The sequence below is a fragment of the Blennius ocellaris genome (genome assembly GCF_963422515.1).
Source record: "Blennius ocellaris genome assembly, chromosome: 20".
NCBI classification, from domain to species: Eukaryota; Metazoa; Chordata; class Actinopteri; order Blenniiformes; family Blenniidae; genus Blennius; species Blennius ocellaris.
The window spans coordinates 19,582,526-19,609,115 of record NC_137669.1 but is presented as its reverse complement, the minus strand read 5'-3'; the positions used below and the strand labels follow the sequence as shown (position 1 = coordinate 19,609,115).

The following is a 26,590-nucleotide window of genomic DNA, read 5'->3' as shown; positions in this document are numbered from 1 at the left end:
AATCAATAAATCAATAGAACAAATAAAAACTACTGTTTTTACATGCCTGGTTTTACGCTATAAATACTACATTTCCCAGGATGCCGTGCAGTCAGTTGCGGAGGGAGGGCGTGGCGAGAGAACCCTCTTTGCCCTTTGGCCTTTGCCGGCGGTCCAATCAAAACGGGAATTGTGCGGGAAGTTGTAAAACCAGACGGTACTGACTGACAGCTGCTCTCAACCAATGAGAATGCGGGAGTAGCTGCGGTGGACCAATCAAAGCCTATATAGGCGGGCCTCCCATCCAGCAGGGCATCGGAGGAGGAGGTGTTCCTGGTAGCCATCTTGGATGTGCGGAGTGATTGTTTAGCGAGAAGAATTGACATTTTTTTTTTAGATTATTGAAATTTGTAGTGTTTTACTGAAGATTGACTGGAGCGTGGCGACCGACGAAAGCAATAGTGACTCGGAAGAATCCAGGTAAGTTGGTTGCAGAGTGGGAAGTGATGTGTTTATGTGGCTTCTCCCCCCCCCCCTCCTTTCTCTCTCTCTCTTTGCCTCTCTCCTTTCCAAATTGTGTCTTCCACATTAAATAGCGCAGCCGGTGGGAAGCTGCCTCTGTACCACACTGACAACAACTTGTAGTCGGTGTGTTCACAACTTGTCCCGCGGAGTCGCGGAGTGTGCGCTGAGCCGGACTTTGTTTTGAAGTGGATCTCTCTCTCGGATGTTGGTGACCACGGAGGCTGCTGCTGCCACTAATGATGCCCGCATTGTTTGTAAACATCGCGGGCAAACAAACACTTCCCGGCCTTCAGACGCTCGTCGGTTGCTTGCTTGTGTTCTTCCCACCCCGTCGCTGTATAACTGGCTAAAGAATTAAAGTTAGTGTCCTCAGATGGTCTGAACTCCACTGGTCAGTGAGGATGCGTGTTTAGCAGGACGGTGGGGGTGGGGGCTGGCTGGCTCCAGATGTGTGCAGCTGTCTGGAAAAAGTCAAACAAGAGCTGCTTTAACAGGGTTTGTTTCTTCAAGCCCTCTTTGTCAGTCTGGCGTGCAGGTGCAAACCCGGATAATGTGCACATGAGGCAGGCTGTTAAACTTGGGTGTCCAGTGTGCAGCACATGGACGACCACAAAGCCCCAAAGTGATTTGATGTGAAAGAACACGACGCGTTTCCATAATCGAGTTGGTTTGAAGTGACTTTGGGAGTAGACATTACTTTATAACCCCCATCATTTGCGTTAAAATCCAGTGTATATCATTATCTGACAATGATCAAGTGTCAGCGATCAGTAAAAAAAAAAAAAAAAAAATGGCTGCCAGCCTTTTAAGATATCCGCAAATGTCTCATACTCTGCATAGGATACCTGTAAAATTGCACATGGGTTTGGATGTGAGCATGCGTGACTGTCTCTCTGTACTTTATATGTTCAGGGTGTATTTTGCCTTTACCCACAGTTGGGGTCGACTCAAGCCTCGGTGTTTAAGATGACTTTAAAAGATCCTCCCTTAAACACGTCCAACATGACTAAAGACGTATACATATCTTGTGAATTTCTCTTGGAGATCATTAAAGTATTTATCTATCTATCTATCATATACTCAAGATAAATGTGGTTTTGCTTTGTCCTGCTGCTTATTGGTCAATATTGCAGCCTCACTTTTATATTCATGCGAAAGTATTCCAAAGTTAACAAGTTCAGTGCTTCGACTCGCACATTTTGTACCGACATCGAGGTGTTTTAGTAGTTTAACCTGCATGCTGAGCTGTGATCATCTACTTGACTATTTAAAAGAACACAAGAAAATGTAGTTATCACAGCACCTCTACATTGCATAGAAAATGTAAAAAGGTATATTCAAGAGAAATCATATTGGAAGGATTACAAATGCTTGAAAAGAAAATTGGACAGTAATTAATAACTTGCAATAAAAACATGTCAGAATTGACAACATTATGAATGAATTTGTCAACACTTGAATAACTCGCCTCTGTATTAAAATTCTATTTCTGCCACACATTTAGAAACTAATGTTTCTCCTGAGTCCAGCTGAAGTTGCGTTACTGCTCACTGTATTGTAATGGTGGTGTTTGTAGTAAACGGACCAAATGAAATTTTACACACACACACACACACACGAGTGGAAGCAGTTTATTCGTTCTCAGCTTTACTCTGCATTACGCGTCCAAACGGCATCATAATCGCAGCGTTTTGCCGCGTCGTCACACACGTCTTGTTTAATGGCCCGTGTCCAGACTTGATCGCTGCTGACCTGCTGTTAGTTTATTCCTTATTGCTGACATGGCATAATTTCCTCAACCCAGACCGCATTAAAAAACATGTCTGTGCTCCTGTTTTTTTTTCTTTTTTCCCCCCCTGAGCAGACCTGCTCCACGTGTGAGTCTATTTAACATAGTTTTCTGGTCAAAGAGTGTTGCCTTTTATAAATTAAAAGCTGTCAAATTAATTCAGTGAGCAGAACTCATGTCTGTGAAATGATGAGTTAAACCTCCGGTTGGTAGTTTATTTGCGTGTTGACGGAACCCTTTGAGATGAGGTTTGTGTTTACATGGTACCTGTTGGGAAAGGTGATATTGGAGGCTTTACTTTAGGCACTTTAATCGATCAACTGTAACATTAAATAAAACCGATACTGCCTCTGTTGGCTCATCATATTCTCATGGCGTGTCCTGGTGTTTTCTATTCCTCAGGTAACACACACACACACACACACACCTGGCCATCCACGTGACCGACGAGAACGCCTGAATCGGGCCACCTTTTGTCATTGCTCTGTGGTTGACTTCTGTTAATGTTCCCGCTGCCGGTGCGTTCCGCGGCGTCGAGCAGCCAAGAAACCCGCAACTGTTCCCACACGTTTAACTCGCTGCGTCGCCAACGGCAAGACCACGTAGTTTATTTTTAGGTCTGAGGATGACTGATTAAATGCCACGAATGACACCGATGTGGGTTCAAGTGCAGGATGCAAACTTTCAGTTGTGACAGATTGTGTTTGAAACCTGCCATGTGAGGATTTAAGGAGGCAGAGGCTGAGTCAGCGGCGTCCCGACTGATTGTGACCTGCTCGGGATGAAATGAAGTACTGCTCTGCGACTCGCTGTCAGGATGAAGAAACTAGTCAAATTTTTCTAGTAAAACCACGTAGCTGCCTTCATAGTGATACTTTGCACTGAGATGGAAGTGTCATTCGGCACATTACGTACTTTCTCCCGGGAGAAAAACCGTCATCACACAGAGAGAATATGCAAACTCCGCAAAGTGAAGCTCAGCTGGACTGAAACTGGCTCCTGTCACGTCGCATTAAGAAAACTAAAACACAGGGTCAATTGTGCTGGATGACATGATGCAGGCTTTCACTAAATAATCTGAGTAGGTTGTTTTTTTTTTTTGTTTTTTTTTTAAACCTCATTGTGGTTCAGTTTTGTTATTGTCGTGAAGGGAAGTTGTCATTGCTGCTCTTTGTTGTAGCTGCAGAACCCAAAGTGAAACAAAACATGTGCACACAAAGCAAACCAGTTGCGTAACTGCCCAATTTTGAAATGAGGGCGAGGTGAAGTACCTGTCCATCTCAGCCTGGGAAACATTGTTTTAAAAGTGGTTCCAAATATATAACGGGGTGTCCTTCAGAGTTTGTGGAGTTGGTGCATGAAAGTCAGGTGATTTCACTTTTGCGGCTGAAGCGGGTCACTAGTAGAAATAGAAGTTGCCCGATGTTACGGTTCACAGTACTCTCTGGATAATGTTTTATTGTGAATCACAGAATGTTGATGCCAGTGGTTTGGATGTATTGATGCTCGTGACGGGAAAAACTATTCTGCGATGGAAGATCGTTCTTGACATCCATAATATCAAAGTCTTTAGATCTCATTAGATTTGACATTTTAACAACACGAGATTCTTGGCCTTGTGTCCTCCCTCCATCTTTCCTTCAATCTGTTATAAGTGTTTCATTCTTAGTCCTCTATCTGGTGCTTCCAGAGGAAAAAAATCTCATCTACTGCTCTGATTATTAATGTTCTCTGTGTAAATAAACACTATTTTCTGTTTATTTTTTTTGTCCCTGTAGTGAAAGAAGGCATGAAGACATCATCCTAGTCATCAGTCATGGCCGATAAAAGGAAACTTCAAGGTGAGTGTGTGTTTTTACACACCTAAGTTCTATTAAGTCATTTTAGAATGATTTTTATCGTGATTGAAGCGTCCCGCCGTGGCAGGTTTGTGGTGATTTGGAGTAAACAAAGTGCGTACAGCTAATATCAAACATTGGTGTGTGTGTGTGTGGTCACACCACAGCGACCTGCTACCCAACGATTAGGGATTTTGTTTTTTGACTTTGGTGTGTTTTTGTAATGACTTTCACACTGAGTGGTTTATAAAAAAACAAAAAAAAAGAGGCAGAGCTTATAAACATCAGTCACGTGTTATTATTTACTGATGTGTGTACACGGTTCACCTGCCAGTTTGGAGGTTTTTAGCAGGAAAATCTGGTTTTAGTTCCCGAAGCTTCAGAGCAAAGGGTGATGCGTTTGCCTCGTATGACCTTTGCTTCTTTTTTATCTGTTTGTTCACAAGTAAGAGTAAACAAAGAAGCACTGAAATAAGCTGCGTGTTGTTATGTGCCTCTGACTGTTGCTATGATTAGTTGAACAAACAAATAAACCCTGTCCTGGACAGTTTGTGTGCCGTAACGTGGGTTTACAGCAGAAAGTGGCCTCGTGTTTAAGCACATTTAAACTGTGGGAACTGAACATGTGACTGCTTTTTATTTTATCAGAGTATTAATTTAACTTTTTCCATTACTAATAATTGAATTTTCTTCATACTTCCCACAATTGTAATGTAGTAAATTAGATTTTCTGAATGGATTTAATTGAATAGTTATTATTTTAGTGGGTTGTGGTAATAGTATTTCTACTGAACAGAAAAGGGTGGAAAACCTTTTATTTTAAGATTATTAAAATAATTCTGAATTATTAGCGATTAACTTTCTATCAAGGCGGAAGAAAATGGTCAATTAGTACTTTATGACATTAATCCTCATTTTATGGAATATTTTGATTGACTTAATTGGTATGCTACAATATTTTCTCTTTATTTACCCTTGACTCGCAGAGTGAAATTTTTAAGAAATTCAGGAGCACTTCCACAAATTAGTAGATGGTGATCTCCGAAACCGATTCAACAACAATTTCCTCAGTTGTTGTATTAAAATATATAATAAGAAGCTTTGTGTCTGTGGTTAACCGTTTGTTTAATTCACTTTCGCTCACACTGCCTGTATTTGATGATGTTTCAGCCCTCACACACACACACACACACACACACACACACTTCATCTCTTACTGGTTCAGTTCTGGTATCAGTGTGCTCCTCCCAGGGCCGTCACTTTGACGTGATTTTTTTTCCCCCCCAACATGTTCATCTCATGTTTGCCACCGCGGGCTGAAAACACAGTTTCTGACACTTTTCGGTGTCGCTCATCCTTCCCTCGTAGCTCCTGCGACTTCTCTTCCTGTCACTTCACAAACAAAGCGCCGGCACACACGCACGCGTCGCCCCTAAAACATCTTCACGAAGATCAAGCACCAGCCGTACCCTGGCTCTGTCAGATTGTAATGTATTATTACAGAGGAGGTAGACTTTCATCTAAAAATAACACGCCCTCAGCAGCATCGTAACATTGAGGCTCTTTAAGGCCAGACTTCAACGGGTTGTTCAGACGAATTAGTCTGAAGCTGAAGTCACTTCATGTTTCACTGTTTTCTTATTGTCGCCTGAGCAGTTGCTCAAATGTGGCGATGGAGCATCGAGGGCTTGATTGGATTTGTTATATTTTTGTGAATCTCTGTGTTGTGGTGTTATTCGATGGGGAAAAATGACATGAATTTACTCTTCATGAACCATCTTGTTTGATTGTTCATGTTTAGAATTTGTGTTGTCGTGCTTTAATACTCTAACTGTTCAAACTCCTGTCAACTTTTGCAAGCTAAACTTTTTAGTGAAAACTCTTACCTGTTACTTTGCTTTGTTGATTAATTAATAGTGGGGGAAATATTGAAAGACTGCAAAGTCGCATGGTTGGGATTTTGTGTATATTCTTTATGGCAGTACTTTCCTGTCAGAAAGTAACAAATGAAGGAATCCATGCATTCAGTCATTCTACACATTAAGAATAACCTTTTATCGTATCGGTAAATTAATGTAAAGTTCTTTATCTTACAAATCTTCTAAAATTACACAGATTCTCATGTCTTTGTCTATCGACTGTGTGGGGAAGCTAAAGGTGGGTTTTATTCATCCTTTAAAACTTTTCCTTCTTACTCTTCCAGGAGTCTTATTCCTTCAGCTTCCCGAAGACTCAAAATCATTACTGACTCCGTTTTTGATGTCACACCTCCTTTATATTCTCCTGAATTGTACCATCACATTTTAATTTTTCAGTTCTTAATGTGATGAAATTCAGTAATTGTGTGCGTTTGTTTCATAAAACTGACTATTGTGCAGTCAAACGGCAGAAAATTCAAATTCCGAGTCAAAACATAGCGTATTAGGAAGAACTGACATCCCAATAAATTAAAACGTAGGCATGCAGACATGGAAAAAGTGCTGGAGGTGATGTGAGTCAGGTCAGAACGGCAAAAAATAGCCCGAAATTGTTGTTTTTTTTCCCTGTTTACATTTCCTAGCAGAGCGGCTAATCTGTGTCACACGGTGAGAGGACCCCGTAAATCTGGGGCACGCCAGTGATAACAAAGCCTAAATCTAGACATGTTTGACTCCCCCCTAATCTGTTTTGACTCCCCTGCCATCCACCAACCCGCTGTTTACGGAGCTGCACATGCAAGATTTTAAGCGACTGTATCTGGCCTTTATGCTCCCAAACACATTTTTGTGTACGTGTATGCATGTCCCCTCTCGCTTACAAGCATAATGTGCCTTTTACGCTCTGCATATTTCATGAGACGTCAGCAGCGATTTGCAAGAGCCCCGCTGTGGTAACCGCTGTTCGTTGTGTTTTCTGTGGGTCTGATACAAAAACCGAGCACTCCAGTGGCCTGTTTTTGTTTAATAAAAAAAAAAAAGAAGAGCACTTTGCTGAGAAAAGCCTCTCCAACCTGGAGTTTGAAATCTAACAAAGGCCGGTGATATTGAGTTTTAATTTGGTGATATTCATGGAAACACAAGGATCAACAATATTCCTGCCGAGTGTTACCGAATTTCTATTCAATGTTGATCATGACGAATCACACGTGTTTGAATACAACGCTGTTAACAATGAATTGTTGTGCAATGCGGAGTACACTGGTTGATTCAGATGTGACGCTTCTATTTTTCATATCGAATCAATTGAGACGTGTCACAAATGATTCCTTCCACTTGATCCACTGCGGTTATTCTTTCAGGCTTAAACGCCCCATTTGTTTATTTTCCATTTACACGTTTTGTGCTCCAGGTGAAATAGATCGATGTCTGAAAAAAGTAGCGGAAGGAGTGGAGCAGTTTGAAGACATCTGGCAAAAGGTAAGGCGTCAAAGCGTCCGGCGATTTCACCAGTAACTGGGGAAGTATTTACTTCTAAATGGGGGGGGAAAGTAAACCAGAGCTTGTAGAATTTGGAAAGTTGTTATTTCCAAGAACGGTATTTCTTAGTCAAGGTACTTTTTTATTTTGGCGGGAAAACCCAACGACAAACTTTTCGATTCAAAACTTTTTTATACTTTTATATATTTTTCCCCCTACGATGGGGCATCTCCTGATCCGACACTGAGAGTTTCTTCTGGTGACACTGGCATGTATGTGAGGCTGGACTATAATGTGGAGACAGCAGGACTTTCCAGAGATCCAATAGCTTTAAAAAAAAGAAAAGTCGCATGGTTATTTGGTCACATGACTCGCACTTCGGACGTATGTGAAGTATTTGGTCTGCAGTTTACTTTGGCACAGTCGCACTGAGACCATAAACTCTGTTTTTAATTATAGATGTATCAATTTATTGATTATAATCCATTAAAAACACACAATACAGGTCTCAAGATGTTTTGTTTCTAATCAATGCCTAAAAACACAATGAATCCTGATTTTTGAAGTACTTTAATGTTTTTAGTTATAAAATGACTCCTCGCTATTTGATTCAATGCCTCCTACATCATCCTTTTCCTTTTGTTTGATTTATTTTTCACTCCTTGTTGCGAAGAGGGAATAAATACAAAAAAATGAAGGATGAACGTTGGGCTCACTTCTGATAAAAACGTGGTATTTATGGACCCGGGGTGTCTTTAACCCGCTGCCTTCATTGTAGTTCAATAACTGCTATCAACACCACAAACAAAATGCTCAAGATGCTCATAATAACAGTGAGTGGAAGTTAAAGCAGCCCTGAGCGAACGGCGGCTCAGAGGCCCAGAGAGCAGATCACTTCTGCTAATAAAGAGACAGAAAGTCATTAGTGGTTTAGTTAGCCAGCATCCCAGTCGTCCTCTTTCCCTTCATTACATCCTGTATTTAATGTGTCTTTTTGGCCGCTGCTGCGCTTCCATCACACTTTCCCAGGGCTTGTTTCCCCACTTTAAATACTGTTACTCTGCTCCAGGTGCCTTCACATTCTGTGTCTCTTGGTTTGTTTCAAAACCAGTTCAGCTCCCATGTTTACGTTTTCCTATGCGCGCTATATATAATTTGTGGAGGTGTTGTTAATGAATGTCCAGTAGTGTATTATTATATTAATTTAGCTTTTTTTTTAAATTCTTTTCTCCACAGCTTCACAATGCAGCCAACGCCAACCAGAAGGAGAAATATGAAGCAGACCTCAAGAAAGAGATTAAAAAGCTACAGGTGAGGACGAGATGATTCAGGCCGATTAAATTCCATCTTCAATCCTTTTTGAGCGACAAAACCTTTTTTTAAAGGTCTGAATCTTGTTTTATTTTCAATGGTCCCACGTGAAGCCGGTGGTTTTGTTTAGAAGGAGCGGTGGAGTTTCAGGCCACATCTCGGTGGATGTTTGTGCCCCTCGACACTTTGACTAAACAGTTGACCCAGTTTCAACACTCCAGCTGAGGCCTCGAATGCTGACTCGTTTCTCCAGGGGGGGGGGGAGAAAAGAAAAAAAAAAAAAACACGTAGTCATGGGAGCATTTGAAGCCCATTTACTGTGTCAGTAAACCTGCCCACTTACTTGAAATACACCAGTTCAGTCAATCAGTAAATGAGGACACTGGGGAAATCGCCCAGAAACATTAAAGCTGTGAAGGACATGTGGAGGCAACGTCGTAATATTCATACATTTTTTTTTCATTCTCTCATTATCATGGCATCATTGATGAATTATTCTTTAACAACCGATTGGTAGCGGTGTGAGAGGAGGATTGCTGTCAAACCACAAAAGCAAGAAGGTTGTCTGGCATGAAGATTCAGTATTTAAGGCGGCGGTTTCCAACAGCGGATTTCTTTCTTTTATTTTTTTTATGCTGCTTTGTGTGTTGATGCTTCAAAAATCAGCAAGTATTTGGGAATCCAGCTCATAAACGGATATAAATGTTTGCTTTCAGCTCCAGATTGCTTCTACACCTCCCCGAAATGTGGTAATAGTGTTACCTTCCCCACGTCCCGCCTGGTTGACCTGATGGCACGCTGATTGAAGTGTGTTCTGTGTGATTTTTACACGTTGCTGAACGCTGCAGATCGGCTGTAACGCCACAAACAGGGTCTAACTTGTTGCCAGTGTGCAGCAGGCCGGTGGGACAGAAACTGCTGGAGTTGGCTTAAAGTGATGTTTCTGGAAATTGGATGACGAGGCCGGTTTGCCGGTGCCCGTAGGTAAAGGTGTGCGTTTCCACGCCTGCGTGCGGCGTGTTGAATATCGCCTCGCTCAGCCCGAGCAGCGTGGACCGAACTCCAAGCCAAGCTTGTTCACCATCCATGACTGCCGGAGATGAGTCTCTGCATGTATCCGGAGGTTCTCCCTCCCCGCTTTGCTCACTTTTTTGTTTCTTTCCCTCCTCCTCTTCTTCTTCTTCTCCTTCTTCTGGTCCTGCAGCGTCTTCGAGACCAGATCAAGACGTGGGTGGCGTCCAACGAGATCAAAGACAAAAGGCAGCTAGTAGAAAACCGCAAACTCATAGAAACGGTGAGTAGCGTGCGGCGTTTGCATGTTCGCTCTCTGCGCGTGTGACCTTTCCCAAAAAGAGAAACGTATTTGACGTTAACTGGCTGTATAGATTCTGCCCAGGACTCCATGTTCACTTGTACTCTGCTGGAATTGGCCTCGGCATCACAGGAACCCAAGTTTATAGAAAATGGATGTTGGATTATATATTCTCGTGTTGATCGGAATAATCTGCCCTTTTCTTTAGAGGGTACAGATGTGGCAGTGACGGAGTGTTCACCAAGCCAGATCAGTCAATATGAGCGACGGTGACGAATGCCAGCACAGCCTCCAGTGCTGATCCAGTAGTTGCGCTGAAAAGCCGCACTCGGGATTTACTGATTACAGAGCTGAAATCGGCGGGAGTCGGTTCGACGTGGAACACCTGCTCTTTAGCCTCGCCGCTCCGCCCGTCAGCCTCCAGAGCCGCGTGAGCCTTTGATGAGGCCCATTGAGATGGCCTGAAAGCGAGCCACCTGCCTGCACAATGAGACAAGAGCGACTCGGCAGAGCTCCCTCTGATCTCAAACACTTTCTTTTGATTTTTTTTTTTTTTTTTCCCTGATCCTCGAGCTGCTCTCTCCACAAGTTTTCACGCGTTTCGGTTGGCTGACCTGAATTTACTCATCCGGTCCCACAGGAAACGGCAACCAGGCTCATTTACAACATCTTAGCTTCACAATAAAAGACGGTTCATGACCGGGGAGACTGTACTTTTGTGGGTGAATACTCAAACTTTCAGCATAAAGTCTGACTGAATGTGGGGAGATTCTCACTGGGAGGATGTTAATGATCTCATATTCATGTACCACTGTTTTGTCTTTAGTGACTCATCACTAACTTGGCTTTCAGATTATACAGTTATTTGCATTTCTTTACTCCAGTTTTTCCCTTATTTATTTTTCTAGATTTCCTTTATTCCATTGTCTTATAACAAGTATATTTATGTGAATATTTATTTTGGGTTTTTTAGTTTTACCCTGCCTTTGTCATTTTAATAATTGTTGATTTTCATTACATGTAATCTTGAGAAATGAAGCAGAAAGGGCTAAATGGTTATTGTTCTTGTCAGTAGTTTGATCTCACCAGGACCTTGTTGTCGTCCATCTTTGTGGCACAAAATACCAATAGATCTTTGAAATATCGGCAAAAAACTGAGCTTTAAAGGCTCAATGTATGCTTGAGGGCTTCTATTCTTGTTGGAAGTCACAATAAAGTACATATGCTTTGGATGTTTGTGCTTGCAGCAAATGGAGCGGTTCAAGATCGTGGAAAGAGAAACGAAGACGAAGGCGTACTCTAAAGAAGGGCTGGGTCTGGCCCAGAAGGTGGACCCGGCGCAGCGGGAGAAGGAGGAGGTCGGCACGTGGCTAACGGTGAGTTTAAAACGACACGGTATGCCACATTATTTTGCAAGTTACAAAACAAAAAACATCATTCCGAAGCTGCATTTCCTCTTTTTTTATTTTTCCCTGTTTTGTTGTAGATTAAGAAAACCTCAACCTCTTTTAAGTAGTGTGAAATAATACTGTCGAAACTCGTCAATATATCAATGTAGAATTGGCTGCAAGTGAGTTTGAAGGCGCCTCTCTGCTCCAGTACGCCAGATTCAGATGAGCGGCGGTAACGGAGTTCAGCTGAAGCCTCATAACGAGCCGTCTGTCTAAACGAGGTGTATTGGAGAACTTTTGAAACACTCAGAATTGAGGGAAACTTTCTGTATCAGACGAGCAGTGAACAGCTCACACACAAGTACATTTACTGCTACGATTGTTTAACTTTTGTCTTTGGTGAAACCTGAAAACTAGAAGACTTGACTGCGGTCAAAGAAAAAAAAAAAAAAAAACTTAAATCGCTTGAAGCCACTTCTGCTCCAATATGTAATTAAGGCAGCGCTTCTACTCCTTTTACAGTCCTGAACTTGAAATAAGAGAGGAGCGTTTGTCTGGTTTACGCCGCATTCGTACTGACATTTCTAACATCAGACGAGAGGCTGGAGAGTTGTTGTTGTTGTTGCAATACATCACACGTTGGATCATCACAGTCAGATTTTCGTCGGCTCAGAAATCACCGACGGCTGCGGGAATCCCTCTTTCGTACACATCCTTGAGAATCTGCTGTGAGAATAGCGAGCTTCTGAAGCCTGTCGCATTGTAAGCTTTAGTCCTTCCGGCATTCAAACTCTTCCTTTATCGCGCATTTAACCACACGAGAGTTTGTGTGGAGTGGATTCAAACGGACTCCGTTCGCTTGCTTGATTCGCTCCAGTGTGGGGATGGCACTTTACTCTCTCACAAACAACCACAGCAGGGTTCATATTGAGGATGACCTTTAACCTTTCCCCTTCAGCCTGAGCGCTCCAGCATCGAATCTGAAACATGGGGATGTATGAACTGAGCAAGTTGATTTATTAAGCAAACTAAAAGGATTTTACTTCACAACAAGTCATTGGTTGAATTTAACGGGCAGGAAAGAACCAGTTATTTCAATTCATACAGCATCTGTAAGCTTTTTTTTTTCTTTTTTTTTTCCTCCTCCTTCCAGAATACGATAGACACGTTAAACATGCAGGTGGACCAGTTCGAGAGTGAAGTGGAGTCTCTATCAGTCCAGACGAAGAAAAAGAAAGGAGACAAGGAGGTTGGTGATCTGATTCATTCATTATTCTCCTCCCCTCTCACTCCTGTCAAGTGTCTTTCTTCTACTCCTCTCTCTCTCTCTCTCTCTCTCTCTCTCTCTCTCTGCCTCTCTCCCGTTCGCCGCTGACGCAGGCCTTTTATCTCTCCTCTCCTCTGTGGCGCAGAGGTCAGATAACATGTCCTCCATTCATCTTCCGTCTCAGCCCTGACGAGAATAACCTTGCTGACCACTTCTCTCACTCTCTCTCGGACGTTCCCTCCACGGGCCTCATTTAGAGAAAAATCTCTCATCGACACGCTGCAGACACTTTCAAAGAGCCGGGACTTGACCGTCCCGGGTTTGACATTGGTTCCTCAAACCTACAATCTCAGACTTCTTATGTTGCAAAAAGTGGCTGCAGCTGACGTCCGTAGGGGGGGAAAGAAAAAAAAAAAAAAAAGAGTCCCTGTGGGGTTTTACTCACCATTTCTTGTGCAGCTGCCAGAAGCGTGAGCCCGTCGCTCTTCAGCAGATGCATTCAGTGAAATGTTGCATTGTTGTGTTGAGACGCGTCTCTGGTCTCGAGTGCTGAAGTGACCCTGATGTGAAGAGCAGGAGAAGGAGAAGCGGCTCCGAACACGCTGACATGAGTTCACTGACACGCAGCAGAGGAGAGTACGTTTTTAGAACAGCTCACAGACGTTGGGCTCATCTAGGCATAAAACTGAAATGTCTTTTAGTTATGGTAATATTACTTCAGTAGCACCTTTTTCCACATTTAAGTCTATATACACATGCATATAAAGGGTTTAATGAGTAATGATGGGACGATTGAATAATAATTTCCAGCTTTGTGTTACACGATTTTAACATATTTAACACTGGATTCTTACTGAATTTTTGCACAATTATAAAAAAATTTGTTCATGGAGCTACTAGACACAAACATGAATAGCAAAATCATACCAACTGAACAGTCTGCAAATAAATTATATGACATGGGAGACACTGTTCTAATTTATTCGGCTGCTTTCACGTGAGTGGAAAAAAACAAAATCAGCATCAGTAAATCACATCTGCCTGTGACGGTGGGTTTGCTGGTCCGGTCCTCCGAGGCGTCTCGTTTCAACTCTACACGTTTCCCAGTTGATATTCGTATTAAAGGAGTTGTCGTCTGCAGCTTTAAAAGAAAGTAATGGTTGCTTCTCTTTACCATCTGGACGCTCACCGTTCAGTTCTCTCTTGATGATCCCCGTGTTTATTCACAGGAAATGCTTAAATATGCACACGCACATTTAAATTGGTTTTTCCCACAAATCAAAGGGTTGCGTTTAGATGCAATTTCACAGGGTTTCAACCAACGGTTTGAAAAAGCATCAAGTTGTTTTATAAATGAGGGGAAGAGGTTTTCCCCCCCCTATGTTTCAGACTGTGCTAATATGTAGATTGCTATTTTCTCAGCATGTGATGTGTTGAGCAAAAACACCATTAGCTGGAGTCGGGAGCTCATATTCTGGGTACGAAATATAAACGCTTGTTAAATTTGGTGACAACAGTGTCTGAACTGGTGCATCCAGTTCAAGCGAACATTATTAAATAAATGTAGCAGTTTAAAAAAAACCAAAACAAGTTCTCTGTTGAATTACACGACTTGCAAGCTACATACTGATTACATTTCTTTTTCAATCATATTGAAATCATTGCACTTATTACAAACGATGCACCGGCAGCTATATATTTCCATTATATTTCATGATTTTGGCCGGATCTTTTATTATGTTACAGCTTGAATCAGTCAATACGTGGAAACAAATTGAAAAAGTTGACTCGTAGAGCAGAACAACCTTTCATTCTTTATTTGGCCGACTATTTATCCTTTCTTCTCCCGCTTCCTGCTGCACTGGGCAGACTAAAGTGACTGGCGCTGTGTGCTCACATGATGTATTGTACCAAGTGAAATGAAAACGTAAAAATAAAATAAAGACGGTGCGCTCGAAAAAGCCTGTTAAGTGAATACACCTTAAGTTCTGTACGGAGAAACGTTCATGTGCTGGTGCAGCATTAATGTGCGCCGAGCTGAAACGCATTAACGGCTTCCACTCTGCTGCCTTCGCTTAACGCAGCTGAACAACGTATATATCCATAAGTGTTCGGGCTTTGTGTTTTTAACAGCTGCTTCCCGCCGTTTTATTTTTCTTTTAGCAATAATCACATCAGTCCAGGCTGCGATCTGGAGCGACACGCCAACGTTTTCCTGCCTGCGTTGTGTTCATTTTTATTCTAATGACCCCCCCCACAGCACCTTTTGGATAAATACAGGGTGTGATATACGACATCTAAAGTGCTCAAGACTGTGTGAAATCGCCGTTGAAGATTAAATATTAAAATCAGAAGTAGTGCTTTCGTTGCTATATGATCCATTAAGCCCTAAAGTGCACATGCAGCAGCGGCTCGTTCTGCACGCTCGTGTAATTCTCGTGTTTCTCTCTGACTTATTTTACTTAAAGTTTAACACATTTTTCCTTCCAGTTACTCATTACTTGTTGTTCTTTCTAAATGCAGTTTTGTTTCCCATTTTCCCCCCCAATAAATATTTGATTGAAGTTTATGTTGTGCATTGTACTGAAATGCTGCCCGCGCTTGGATTTAAAGAAAAAGAAAAAGTTTCAACTCGAAAAGGATGTTTCACAGAAAAAGAAAATTCTATTTTCTTGAGATAATTATTGGTACTTTTCCACACGGCCCTCTGTTCCAAACTTTCCTCACACAGAAGCAGGACCGGATCGAGGAGCTGAAGAAGTTCATCGAGAAGCATCGGCACCACATCCTGATGCTGGAGACGATCCTGAGGATGCTGGACAATGACTCTGTGCAGGTGGACGCCGTCAAGAAGATCAAGGTTGGTTGTTCATCTCACACTTTGTTTGTTTCTTCATCATTTCCACCCTCGTGGATCCCGGCAGCTGCAAATTCAAAAGAAGTTCCTGTTTGTTTGAACTTTCTCTGTTGTTTTTCTAGGACGACGTGGAGTACTATCTGGACTCGTCGCAGGATCCGGACTTTGAGGAGAATGAGTTCCTTTATGACGACCTGGATCTGGAGGACATTCGTAAGTAGAAAATATGATGTTGAAACCTTTTGTATGTCTGACCTGTGCTGATTTGTGGTTAAAAAAAAAAAAAACAACAGCAACCCGACATCGGGTTGTTGTCCGTGGTCTTCACGAGGTCCGTGGAGTTGATCCTCCCTCCCTCCCTCCCTCCCTGCAGCTCAGTCGCTGGTCGCCACCTCCCCGCCAGGCCTCTCACACTTGGAGGACGAGATCTTCCAGAACTCCAGCAGCACACCCACCTCCACCACCTCGTCCTCGCCCATCCCCCCGTCGCCTGCCACTTGCACTACAGTAAGAAACTTCACACTCGACTTTCCCTGCCCTCGATGGGCTCCCTTAACTGAAACATTTGAGGAAAGATTGCAAACGCTGTATAAAGTCACCTTTTTTGGTACTTTTCAGTAATGAGGAGTAAATTGGGCTTTGCTTTATTTATTTTTTTCTTTTCACAAGTGGCAAAAGTTTCCTGCATAATATTAGCATGTGTTTTCTCCACAATCTTTCTCTCTATTGACTAATCTAAAAAGATTTTTTTTTTTTTTTTTTATTCGTGTGGATTTAAAAAACATTGACTTGCCTGCAGCTTCAGCAGCAGAAATAATCGCGTTATTATTTCTACATGACCTCTGCACTTGTCACTGTGGGTCCCTGTGACGTAACGGAGGGAAATTAAGTCGATTGTTAACACTCACCTGGAGTCAAGTCGGGTCAGGATGTGAAATAAAAAATGTAAGATAATTGCCTTTGTGTAGCTATTGTAGCGCCCTGCCATCTGCTCTTATTGTTCGCCTGTATTGCCTTAACATCGTCTGTTCTTCCTCTTCGCCCACACGCAGTATGGAGTGGGAGCCGTTATTATAGGGCCAACGTGTCTGAATAGAAGGCGTGGTAATGTTCACAGCAGCTGATGAGTTGAACTCTGGCATGAAAGGGAAATGTAAAGGATGTAGTGCACAGCGTGCTGCAGTGACTCCTGGGATACGGTGAAGTTTAACTCGGTTTAATGTTTCTGTGAAGACTTTCAGAAGTGGTTGGAACTCTGATGTTTTCTGATTGACAAGTAAATGAAGGACAAGAGCTCATAAGCCGAGAATTAAGTCAAGCAACATGCACATTTTTTTTTTATTATTATTTGCAGCACTATTAAACAGAACAAGTGAATCATTTAATGAACAATGTTTGAATATTCTCTGAACAAAGAGCTCATCAGACTGAAATCCGATACACATTTATCTCTCAACATCATAACTGAAATAAACGAGCATAAAACCTTCAAATAGACAGGAGATGCTCCTCGGCACCATCTTTAACTACCTTTCAAAGGTAAAAGCTCTGCTAGCATTTCATCAGAAAGGAAAGTTATATAGAATAAATATGCATCTGCCAAGCAAACACACTTTATATCATGGAATTTCCTGAGAAGATTGGAGTCGCATCACGAGTTCATCACAGGTTTGACTCCGACACCATCTATAACACACGTGCAGACACACAACCGCAGCCAAATTAAAATCACTTCGACCTACAAGCATGTCTTTAGAATCTGGAAGGAATCTACATTACCTGGAGGAAAAAAAAACGTGTGCAGACACGGAGAAAATTGAAATCAATAACCTGCAAGATGTGAGGCAACGCTGCTGACTGTGCTGCCCCCAATAATACAACTCTTAATAGAAAGGCCAAGAAGATTCTTATTTTTTTCCATTTTTTTAAAACCACTAGCATTTTTTTCAATGGATCCAACCTGTATCAAACGACACAGCCATTTAAAGTACTTAAATATGTTCTCCACCTTGACCAATCCAATTGAGTTTTATTTATATAAATTAAATGGGTGATATACTAAGAGAGAGATCCACCAGCCCTACTAAAGCCATGAGAGGTGACAATGTGGCAAAATCTGCAGCAGAAGAACGACAAGAAGTGGAGAACATCTGCTACTATCGGTTCAATTTTATTAATCAATGACGGGGAAACGATCAACAAGTGATAGAAAAAGGGAACCGTTGATCCATCCTGCAAAACACACTGTGGTGCAGCTTTGAAACCCGAGGATCACATGACTTAAGGAGTGTCGTGTTTTTCAGGAGAACTCGGAAGATGACAAGAAGAGGGGACGTTCAACAGACAGTGAAGTTTGTCAGGTTGGTGTGAACATTCTGGAGCTTTACTTCTCGCAGTAAAACATTTCCAGTCACCACTGATTTGAGAACACTCAGTAAAATATTTCCTTAAAAAAAAAAAGAGTAGTCCGTAATATAAATAATTACTGTTGAAGTGGTTGAAGTGTATTGTTGCCAGTCAAACATGAAATCGGCTTTAATCTCAACAATGCAGAAAGATGTCAGTGCTGGCAAGCTGATATTTGTACCAGAGCATTTCAAATACAATCAATGTTTTTTTTTTTTCTTCTTTTACAGTCACCTGTGAAGAATGGAAACCCCTCCTTGTTATCCTCGTCCTCTTCCTCCTCTTCTTCCTCCGTCTCGGGACTGACCTCATCCTCGCTGGTCTCCATGGCGACCATTGCTGGGGGAGGAAGCAGCAGCAGCAGCAGCACCAGCAGCTCTGGGGGCAACAGTCATCACATCAACTCTGGAAGTTTCCTCTCCAACACTTCCGCCGGCAGCTACAGTAACGCCACCCAGCAGCAGCCGCACCCGTCGGCGCAGCAGCAGCAGCAGCAGCAGCAGCAGCAGCAGCAGCAGCAGGCCAAAAACTCAGCGATCTCCTCCTCCATTCCCATCTCCAACCCCAGCGCCTCCATCAACAGCCACCCGGCCTCCTCCGCCTCCTCGCCCCCCAACGCCAGCATGCAGGGGCTCACGTCAAACTGTCAGCTCCAGGCCCTGTCGGGGCTCACGCCGTCCTCCAACAGCCTGGGGCTCAGCCTCGGCCTCTCCCTGGGGAAAGGCGGCATGGCGGGCCCCATCGCCACCAGCTCCATGTCCGCGGGCCTCGGCCTCTCGGGGATGCCGGCATCCTTGAGCGGCATGGCGAGCCTGCTGTCCAGCTCCACACCGGCGCCTTACGCTCAGGCGGCCGCCTCAGGCACCATCGGCTCCGGCCTGCCGGGCTCCCTCGGAGGCGTCGCCACGTCGGCGGCCATCGGCGGCCTGGGCTCCATCGGCGGCGGGAACATGACGGTCGGCGGGCCGACGTCCTCCACGGGGGGCCTGCTGGGCGCGGCGCCGGGGCTGGGCGGCATCGGCTCTGGGATTCTGGGTTTGGGTTCCGGTCAGTCCGCGATGCAGGGCTCCTCCCTACTGTCTCCGACCCAGGTGGGCGGCTTGGCGCCAAGTAGCGGCGTCGGAGTCATAGGGAGCAACGGGGGCGGCTCTGGCTCGTCGGGGAGCGGAATGGCGGGAGGAAACTCGTCGCTCTCCATACGACCGCCAAGCCGACAGAAGCAGAACGGTAGCTCAAGTGAGTTTCTGACGAGCGCACAAGCAGCAGCACAAGGCTGCTATTGATCCAGATTGGACTTGAAGAGCAGAGCTTCATGCTTTTTGGGCAATTATTGATATTCTGGAGGAACGTGGGGAGGCTGGAAAATCATTAAAAATGTCCTTTTAGAGCAACATTTTTAATAGGAAAAAAAATGAGCGCAAATGTGTTGATCCTGATAATATAGTTCGGCCGTGAATATTTCATTCATAAATGGTTATGGAGAGAAAAGCATACGGCTGTGAACTGAAGTGACGCACATACGTTTTTCTTTTCTTTTTTTATTTGAACATTAAGTACCCCTGGCGTGTGGAGGAGAATAGAAGAGTGTTGGACATGCAAAGATGTATAGAAACACACCAGGTGTAATTCACTGCATGTGAAGGTCATTTCTTTGATTACATTACATTTAAGTAAATAATCACGTTGCTAAAAACGTGATCATGAATTGTTGCCTCCAAACCCAGAATGACATGAGAATTAATTTTAAATGCTGTGATCGTTTAACACTGGGCTCTGGTCACAAGTTGCTTACTTTATTTGTTTTTTTTTATGGTTTTCCTTTTACACATTGGGAGTTATGGTGCGCCTTCCTCTTGAATCCCCTCTGATCTGAAACCTGTTTGTCTCCGACTAGTTTTGCGTTTCTTCTAAACTTTTTTTCTTCTTCACGTCGCAGGTTACAGTGCTGTGGTAGCAGACAGCACAACAGACTCCGCCCTCAACAGTGCCAGCCAATCACAAAGCAGCCAATCTTCAAGTTTGACCTCCACAGCCAATCAGCCGTAAGTGTGACGTCGCGAAACTGCATTTTTCTGCCGTTTGAATGTTTCGTGGCAATAACTTTTAGAGATTTTGAATCCTGAACTGATTTGCGTCACCCTCTCGCCAATCCTCCTCTTCCTCCTCTTCTTCCTCCTCCTCCCAGTAAGGACATTGGTCCCAGTTTACTGGGCTCTGTGAGTTTGTCGTCCAGCTCGCCGTCACCAGCCTCCTACAGCGAGGCCAAAACGGTGAGCGGCAGCAGCCTGCTGAACGGGCCGCTGTCCTACTCACAGCCCTCCGACAGCATCAAGGTTAGTACACACACACACACACACACACACACACCTCACCTCCTTCACACGTCACATAACTTCAGGTGTGTTTAAAAATCCTTGGTTTTTTTTTCTGAGCGGGGGCTTTGAGGAGAGGATGTTGTTTACCGTTGCCACTTCATAAAGAAGTTAATCTCCCAAACACTCCGCAGGGTATTAATTTTCCTGTGAGTGCAGGAGGAGCAGCTTCACTTCCACTTTAATTAATTGTGCCAACAGACAAATCCGATGGGGGTGGTTACAGTCTCAATACTGCCGTTTGTACAGAAAACAAACTCCATCCGATATCAGGAAATGTCAACAAATTGGGAAAAATAGAAATAGATGACAGATAAAGGTTATTATGTAACTGACTCTAGCCTGTGTTTTGTCTTGGTTCATGTATTTTTTGAAGCTCGCCTTGATACGATGAATTTCTCTTTTAGATGTAAAATGTGAGTTCTGGTTTTCTACATGGAATAGAGATCTTATTCAGGTTTAATGCTTTTCACATATTAGATTAGAACTATATCAGTGTGTCCAGGTTTGCCTCATTTCTCGCCAATTCTTCACTACGTCATATTAAAGTGTGTTGCTTTAACCTTATTAATAATGAATGTCATCGATTTTAAGTTTGAAGATGTACTTCCGCCACAATCCGACCCCCAGAGGGAATCAATCATCACAGAGTACATATTAAAAAAAAAAAATAAAAAGTTTTCTAAAGAGAAAGCTGTCTGAAAATGTATTTATATTCTCATAAATATGACACTTTTAAGGCTGTGGATTTTTTTGGGGGGGGGGCAGGGCAGATGTAAACATTACCGGTGGTGTGGAGCTGGGGTTTCCTCCATGTTTTCCCATGAGCCTCCTTGTCTGACTTTATCAGCCCCAGGAGCCTCTGAGCAGCCTCAAGTCCATGGCCGAGCGAGCAGCACTCAGCTCAGGGATCGAGGGAGACGTGTCCTCCCTGCACCTCACCGCAGGTAACACACACACACACACACACACACACACACACACACAGGCCTTGATCAAAAGAGAGGGTTGCCACCGAGCAGAAATAGAAGAGCTGTGGTTTAATGGAACAAAATGTCATCTCACCTCCCACTCTCAGCCTCCTCTGAACAAGAACTGCTCATGATATTATCATCCCTGACTCAACTTCTCTCTCTTTGTCTCTCCATCACCCCCCACCTCGCCTTTCATTCCCCTCACTTTCCCGCTTCTGCTCCCCCCCCCCCTCACCTCTGCTCAGACATCTTCCCCAGCAGCACTACGGCCCCCTCGGGCCCCCCCTCAGCGCCTCAGCTCTCGCTGTCGGAGGTCAGCATCCCCCCGTCGTTGGGGGTCTGCCCGCTGGGGCCGGTTCCCCTGTCCAAAGACCAGCTCTACCAACAGGCCATGGAGGAGGCGGCGTGGACGCACATGCCACACCCGTCCGACTCCGAGAGGATCAGGTGGGGGGGATTTGTTTGCAAACTTAAAAAAAAAAAATTCCAGCATCTTGATTCATTTTTTTCCTCCCAAACGGGACACAAGTAATGAACTAACAATGGACACATCGCACGGCACTAGAGCAAAACGACAAATCAACACAGCTCAGACAGCAGCGTCATGACAGACGGCCACATACGACCTCCATGAACATCATGTAATGTTAATGCCTTACAGCTCACCTTTTCATTGACTCCACAATCAGACAATTTCACTTTGTGAAGTTCAGCAGAGCCGAGGTCCCCCCCCCCCCCCCACAAGCCTGACACTATCTTGATTACCACATTGTAAACTGTTAACTGATGCTTTCCTGCAGTACTTAGATTAGATATTCTTTTATTGATCCCACAGCGACCCAGAAGTGAAGTGGGATGGCACGCAAAAAGTACAGAGGTAAAGAAAAAGAGAATATGTGCACAATTTGAGATGCTATTCACACAATATGGGGTGACGAGTACACAAAACTGAAATGATATCGACTGTAGTACAAGATGCACGGCTCCTGTTTCTACACGATGAGGATGCGCACCAATGAAAACACTGCGTTCGGTGTTTACTTCACTTCATTCCAGTTGGTTTCTATTCATCCCTCCAATATTTCCTCATTCTCATCAGAGAGGGCTGCTCTTCTTTTTAATACAAAGCTACAGTGAGTTTGATGCTATTTTGCTGCAAATATTGATGCGAGAAAGGAAAAGTCCAAATTAAATTGGGTGAAAATCTCTTGTTAAATAGAACAACAGAGGCTCCGTGTTTGATCTGTCAAAAACCTTTTCCTTCTTATTTTGCAAAAGCTGCTGTGATACAAAGATTTAAAGGAGTTTAGCAGCTTCTGCATTAAAATCTAATCTGTCATCGATGCTGCATCAATCTGCACAGGTCAAACACACTCATTCACTCCTCCGACTGAGGTGGGGAATCGGGATCGTCTGAGAAAACTCAGAAACATGCAAACTGGCCACAGAAAGGACTTGAGCCAGGGAATCGTCCTGCCGTGAGGCGAAAACCCCTCCGTCACAATGTGGCTCTTCACGAGCGCAACTGTTTATTTAGGATTTCTCTGCTCTGTGCAATGATGAGACGCACACAATTACAGAGCAGATTATCCTGTACTGTACCTACGATGGATCCAGCCCACACAGCTCCAATTGACATTTAAAACCAAACACTCAAACCCTCTTGTCCCACAGTACCTGTTGTTTAACAGCCAAGAGAAAAGAACACACACACACACACACACACACACACACACACACTGAGTGAGCCTGCAGGGATTTATTCTATATTTAAAATGAGAGCCTGTCATTGACTCTTAAGTGAAATAAACACGTGGCATTTTTTTAATTTATAAATTTTCTTTCTGTTGACAAACACTAATTGCCGTCAGGGTTTCATAACGAGTGTTCATGTTAGTCTGATGCTGCTCCTTCTCCAAACTTTGTGTTTCAACTTCACGGGTGTTATTTATGGTGTTCACAGACCTGATGGAAACAAGGACACGCCGAGTTTGTCACTGGTCTAAAAATACTGGGTTTAAATGGAAAAAAAGTGCATCTGTTTGTGAGAGTGTGTGTGTGTGTGTTTGTGCGAGTGACCCAATACTGACTTTTCCTACTCTGACTGGATCCATCAACTCTCTGAAGATCCAAACATGTTAAAAACTGTGTGTCATCTTGTTCGGCCAGCCCACGTACGCTTGTCTGAAGCTTAAAACGTCAGGAAAAAGTCCTGATTCCATAGAAAGTCTTCACCTTTTTTTTAAAAAAAAAAGAAGAAATTGTTCACCAAGATAAGAAAATGTGAAAAGACATTTGATCATATGGTTAAAGAAAACCAAAAAAAAGAATCTTTTCTTCCACGATGAGGCAAAATGACACGGCTCACAGTTTGACCTTTTTCATTTGATGGCGTGTTTTCTGGTCACCGTCGGTCGTGAAGAACCAGAACGTTGTAGCGTACGAGTGTTTGTGTGTACCTGCGTGTCTGCGGAATCGTCTTGACTCTTCCCGTGTGTCCCACGTCACAGGCAGTACCTGATGAGGAACCCCTGCCCCACCCTGCCTTTCCACCACCAGGTGCCGCCGCCCCACTCGGACACTGTAGAGTTCTACCAGAGGCTTTCCACAGAAACCCTCTTCTTCATCTTTTACTACCTGGAGGTACCGTCCCTCACTCTGCCACTGCATGCTCTAACGTGATACCCGTTATTCCAAACAGCGGTGCGGCCCGTCTTGTCAACTAATTGCTTTCCTCACACGGCAGTACAGACAATAAAGCTGTAGTTTGTACCGTACAGATGATAATCCTGATGATCAAATAACTTTATACTGTGATGGAAAAACGCACACTTTTAAGTTGAGGTCACTAAATGTTATTGCCATCATATTAGATTAGCATCAAATCGTATCGACACCATTTCCGTGGAAATAAGAAAGTATTTAACACGAGACAAAGAAGCTTCGGCTTGATGAAGGAAATTCGAGACTTATTTTACTCTTTCATGATCTGACTGTTCAGCAGCTATCAGAAAGGCTGTGTACGGTGATTTTCATGAAATACATTCGATTTATTCCAGGTCTTATTATGTTGTTCTTTTACAAAATAGAACTCAAATGGGTAGAAAGACTCCTAGACCTTTCAGCTGAATTAAAAAAATTTTCCCCCTTGGTAACCCAGATTATAAATAATGCAATGTAATGTTACAGGAGACTTGTTTGACAAAGAAGAAACATTTAAAGTCCATGTCTATAAACAACTTTCATTCTGCTGCAAAAAGTGTATTTTCCCATTTGAACCATCGCTCCTCTTGTTTCTTTTTCCCGCCCTTTCCCCCCTGCAGGGCACTAAGGCCCAGTATCTGGCAGCCAAAGCCCTGAAGAAGCAGTCGTGGAGGTTCCACACTAAATACATGATGTGGTTTCAGAGGCACGAAGAGCCCAAGACCATCACTGATGAGTTTGAGCAGGTGAGCGTGACGCCTGCAGCCTCCGGTTCCCCGTTTGCAGCAGCAGCAACCCTCTTCAATACCACCCGTGTGTTATCGAAATCTCACAACTCGTCCCAGAAACGTTGTCAGTCGTGTCGTTAGACGTTCACCGTCACACTTCAATACGAGAATAATGTCATGAAAATAGTAGAGGTAAAGCTGCACATCAATATATTTGTTCTGTGTGACGGAAGAACAACCTCGGGGTGTCTGGGTAGATTATAAGTCCATCCTGGAAGCCTAAAATCTTAATAACTTAAACGTCTTTGCATTGTGTCAGAGTCCTGAGAGGAAACTGCAGCTTTAAAAAAAAATAAAAAAAATGCATATATCTCAAAACATTTGGTTTCAAAGTTTTGATAGAGTTTGTTTTTAAGTCAAAACGTTTCAGCACACTTGTAAAAATGTAGAAATTAAAGGAGTTCTTCACCTCAGACTAAAATGAAAGCGGCCTCGGACTCCCTAAAGTGGTCTCTTCTCGTTTTCAGGGAACATACATTTACTTCGACTACGAGAAGTGGGGCCAGCGGAAGAAGGAGGGTTTCACGTTCGAGTACCGGTACCTGGAAGACCGAGACCTGCAGTGACGGCGCCGGCGGGGAGACGGAGAAGGTTGATCCTCCTGCTGACATTCCTGGATCTGACCTCAACTCAGCTCGACGAGAGGGGGGGGAGGAAGCGTGGGGGAGTGGAGGGGGGGAGGGAGTCGCACAGACACACTTGAAACCTCCCTTCAACATCTGGCCATCCAACCTGCCTTACCATCCTCTCCTCCGCCCATCCTCCCATCACTTTTCATTTCCACCTACCACATGCACACACACACACCATCGGGTTTAAGTTCCTCACGGCTTTAAAAACAGTTTTTTGCTTTTATCGACACCAAAAGGACCAAAGATGATCGGTTGATCGCCGAGTGTCGACTCTGTTCCCGGGTGTCGACGCCTTTCACACTTCCGCCACCGCAGGAAACGGCTTCAAAATTCAACGAGTCCCGAAGCTGAAAACCTCCGACATTTAAAGAAAATTAAGGACGTTTACACCCGACATTCTGATTGGACGTTTCTCCGTCCCGAAGGCAGCGGTCGTTGGAAATGTCGCTAACCCTCCATGTAAATCGGGCTAATAAAGGTTTGTTTATTAAAGAAAACGTTTTAAAAAGTTCTCCAAAACATTCCCACATTCCCAGTGGGAACTTTCCAGTTTCTCAGTCTTCAAATGTTCGAGGTATTTCTTTTTTTGTTGTTTTACTCCTGAATGCACCGGCTGCCCTGCTTCACCCTGTTGGGAGCGATGACATCATCACCCGCACGAGCGGAATTGCAGCTTTTTAAGTGTAGCGAGCCGAAACGTTTGCCAAAGAATTCCACTTTACCAGCAGGAAATTCCCAGTTTGACGGTGGTTTGGAACACAAGTTGGAGAAACCGATCTCAGAGGGTTCAGTGCTCTTTACTTTTTTTTTTTTTTACTTCCTTTCATTCACGCGGCAGATTTTCCTTTGCAACATTTTCCTGCTCGTTTTACCTCGACTTTAATTCCTGGGGGGGATTTTTTTTGGTTTTGTTAATTTCATTTCATCCGATGACTCGTTTTAACGACGAATGGATTCTCCGAGCTTTTGTTTGAGTCTGCGCTGCCTTCGGGACGATGTCACAGAATTTTTGCTCGCCGCTGATGCGAGAGGCCACACTCCTCCGCCATTC

The 26,590-nt window shown here is 43.6% G+C and overlaps 1 protein-coding gene across 2 annotated transcripts; it reads left to right on the top strand.

The window, feature by feature from the left end:
- The first annotated feature begins 323 nt into the window (after nucleotides 1–323).
- Nucleotides 324–25,512, top strand: LOC308144589 (CCR4-NOT transcription complex subunit 3-like). Of its 2 annotated transcripts, XM_080515742.1 has the most exons (20): nucleotides 324–459; nucleotides 4,072–4,134; nucleotides 7,459–7,526; nucleotides 8,763–8,837; nucleotides 10,042–10,131; nucleotides 11,397–11,525; nucleotides 12,694–12,789; nucleotides 15,539–15,667; nucleotides 15,787–15,877; nucleotides 16,038–16,171; nucleotides 17,968–18,024; nucleotides 18,301–19,306; nucleotides 20,007–20,112; nucleotides 20,256–20,403; nucleotides 21,293–21,389; nucleotides 21,662–21,863; nucleotides 22,252–22,293; nucleotides 23,927–24,059; nucleotides 24,740–24,865; nucleotides 25,375–25,512. In XM_080515742.1, exons 2-20 carry the CDS (start codon nucleotides 4,110–4,112, stop codon nucleotides 25,471–25,473), a joined length of 2,853 nt encoding a protein of 950 aa, XP_080371868.1. In that variant the 5' UTR covers nucleotides 324–459; nucleotides 4,072–4,109; the 3' UTR covers nucleotides 25,474–25,512. The 2 variants fall into 2 exon arrangements, with proteins under 2 accessions (XP_080371868.1, XP_080371869.1); XM_080515743.1 differs by lacking the exon at nucleotides 22,252–22,293.
- The last annotated feature ends 1,078 nt before the right edge of the window (nucleotides 25,513–26,590 follow it).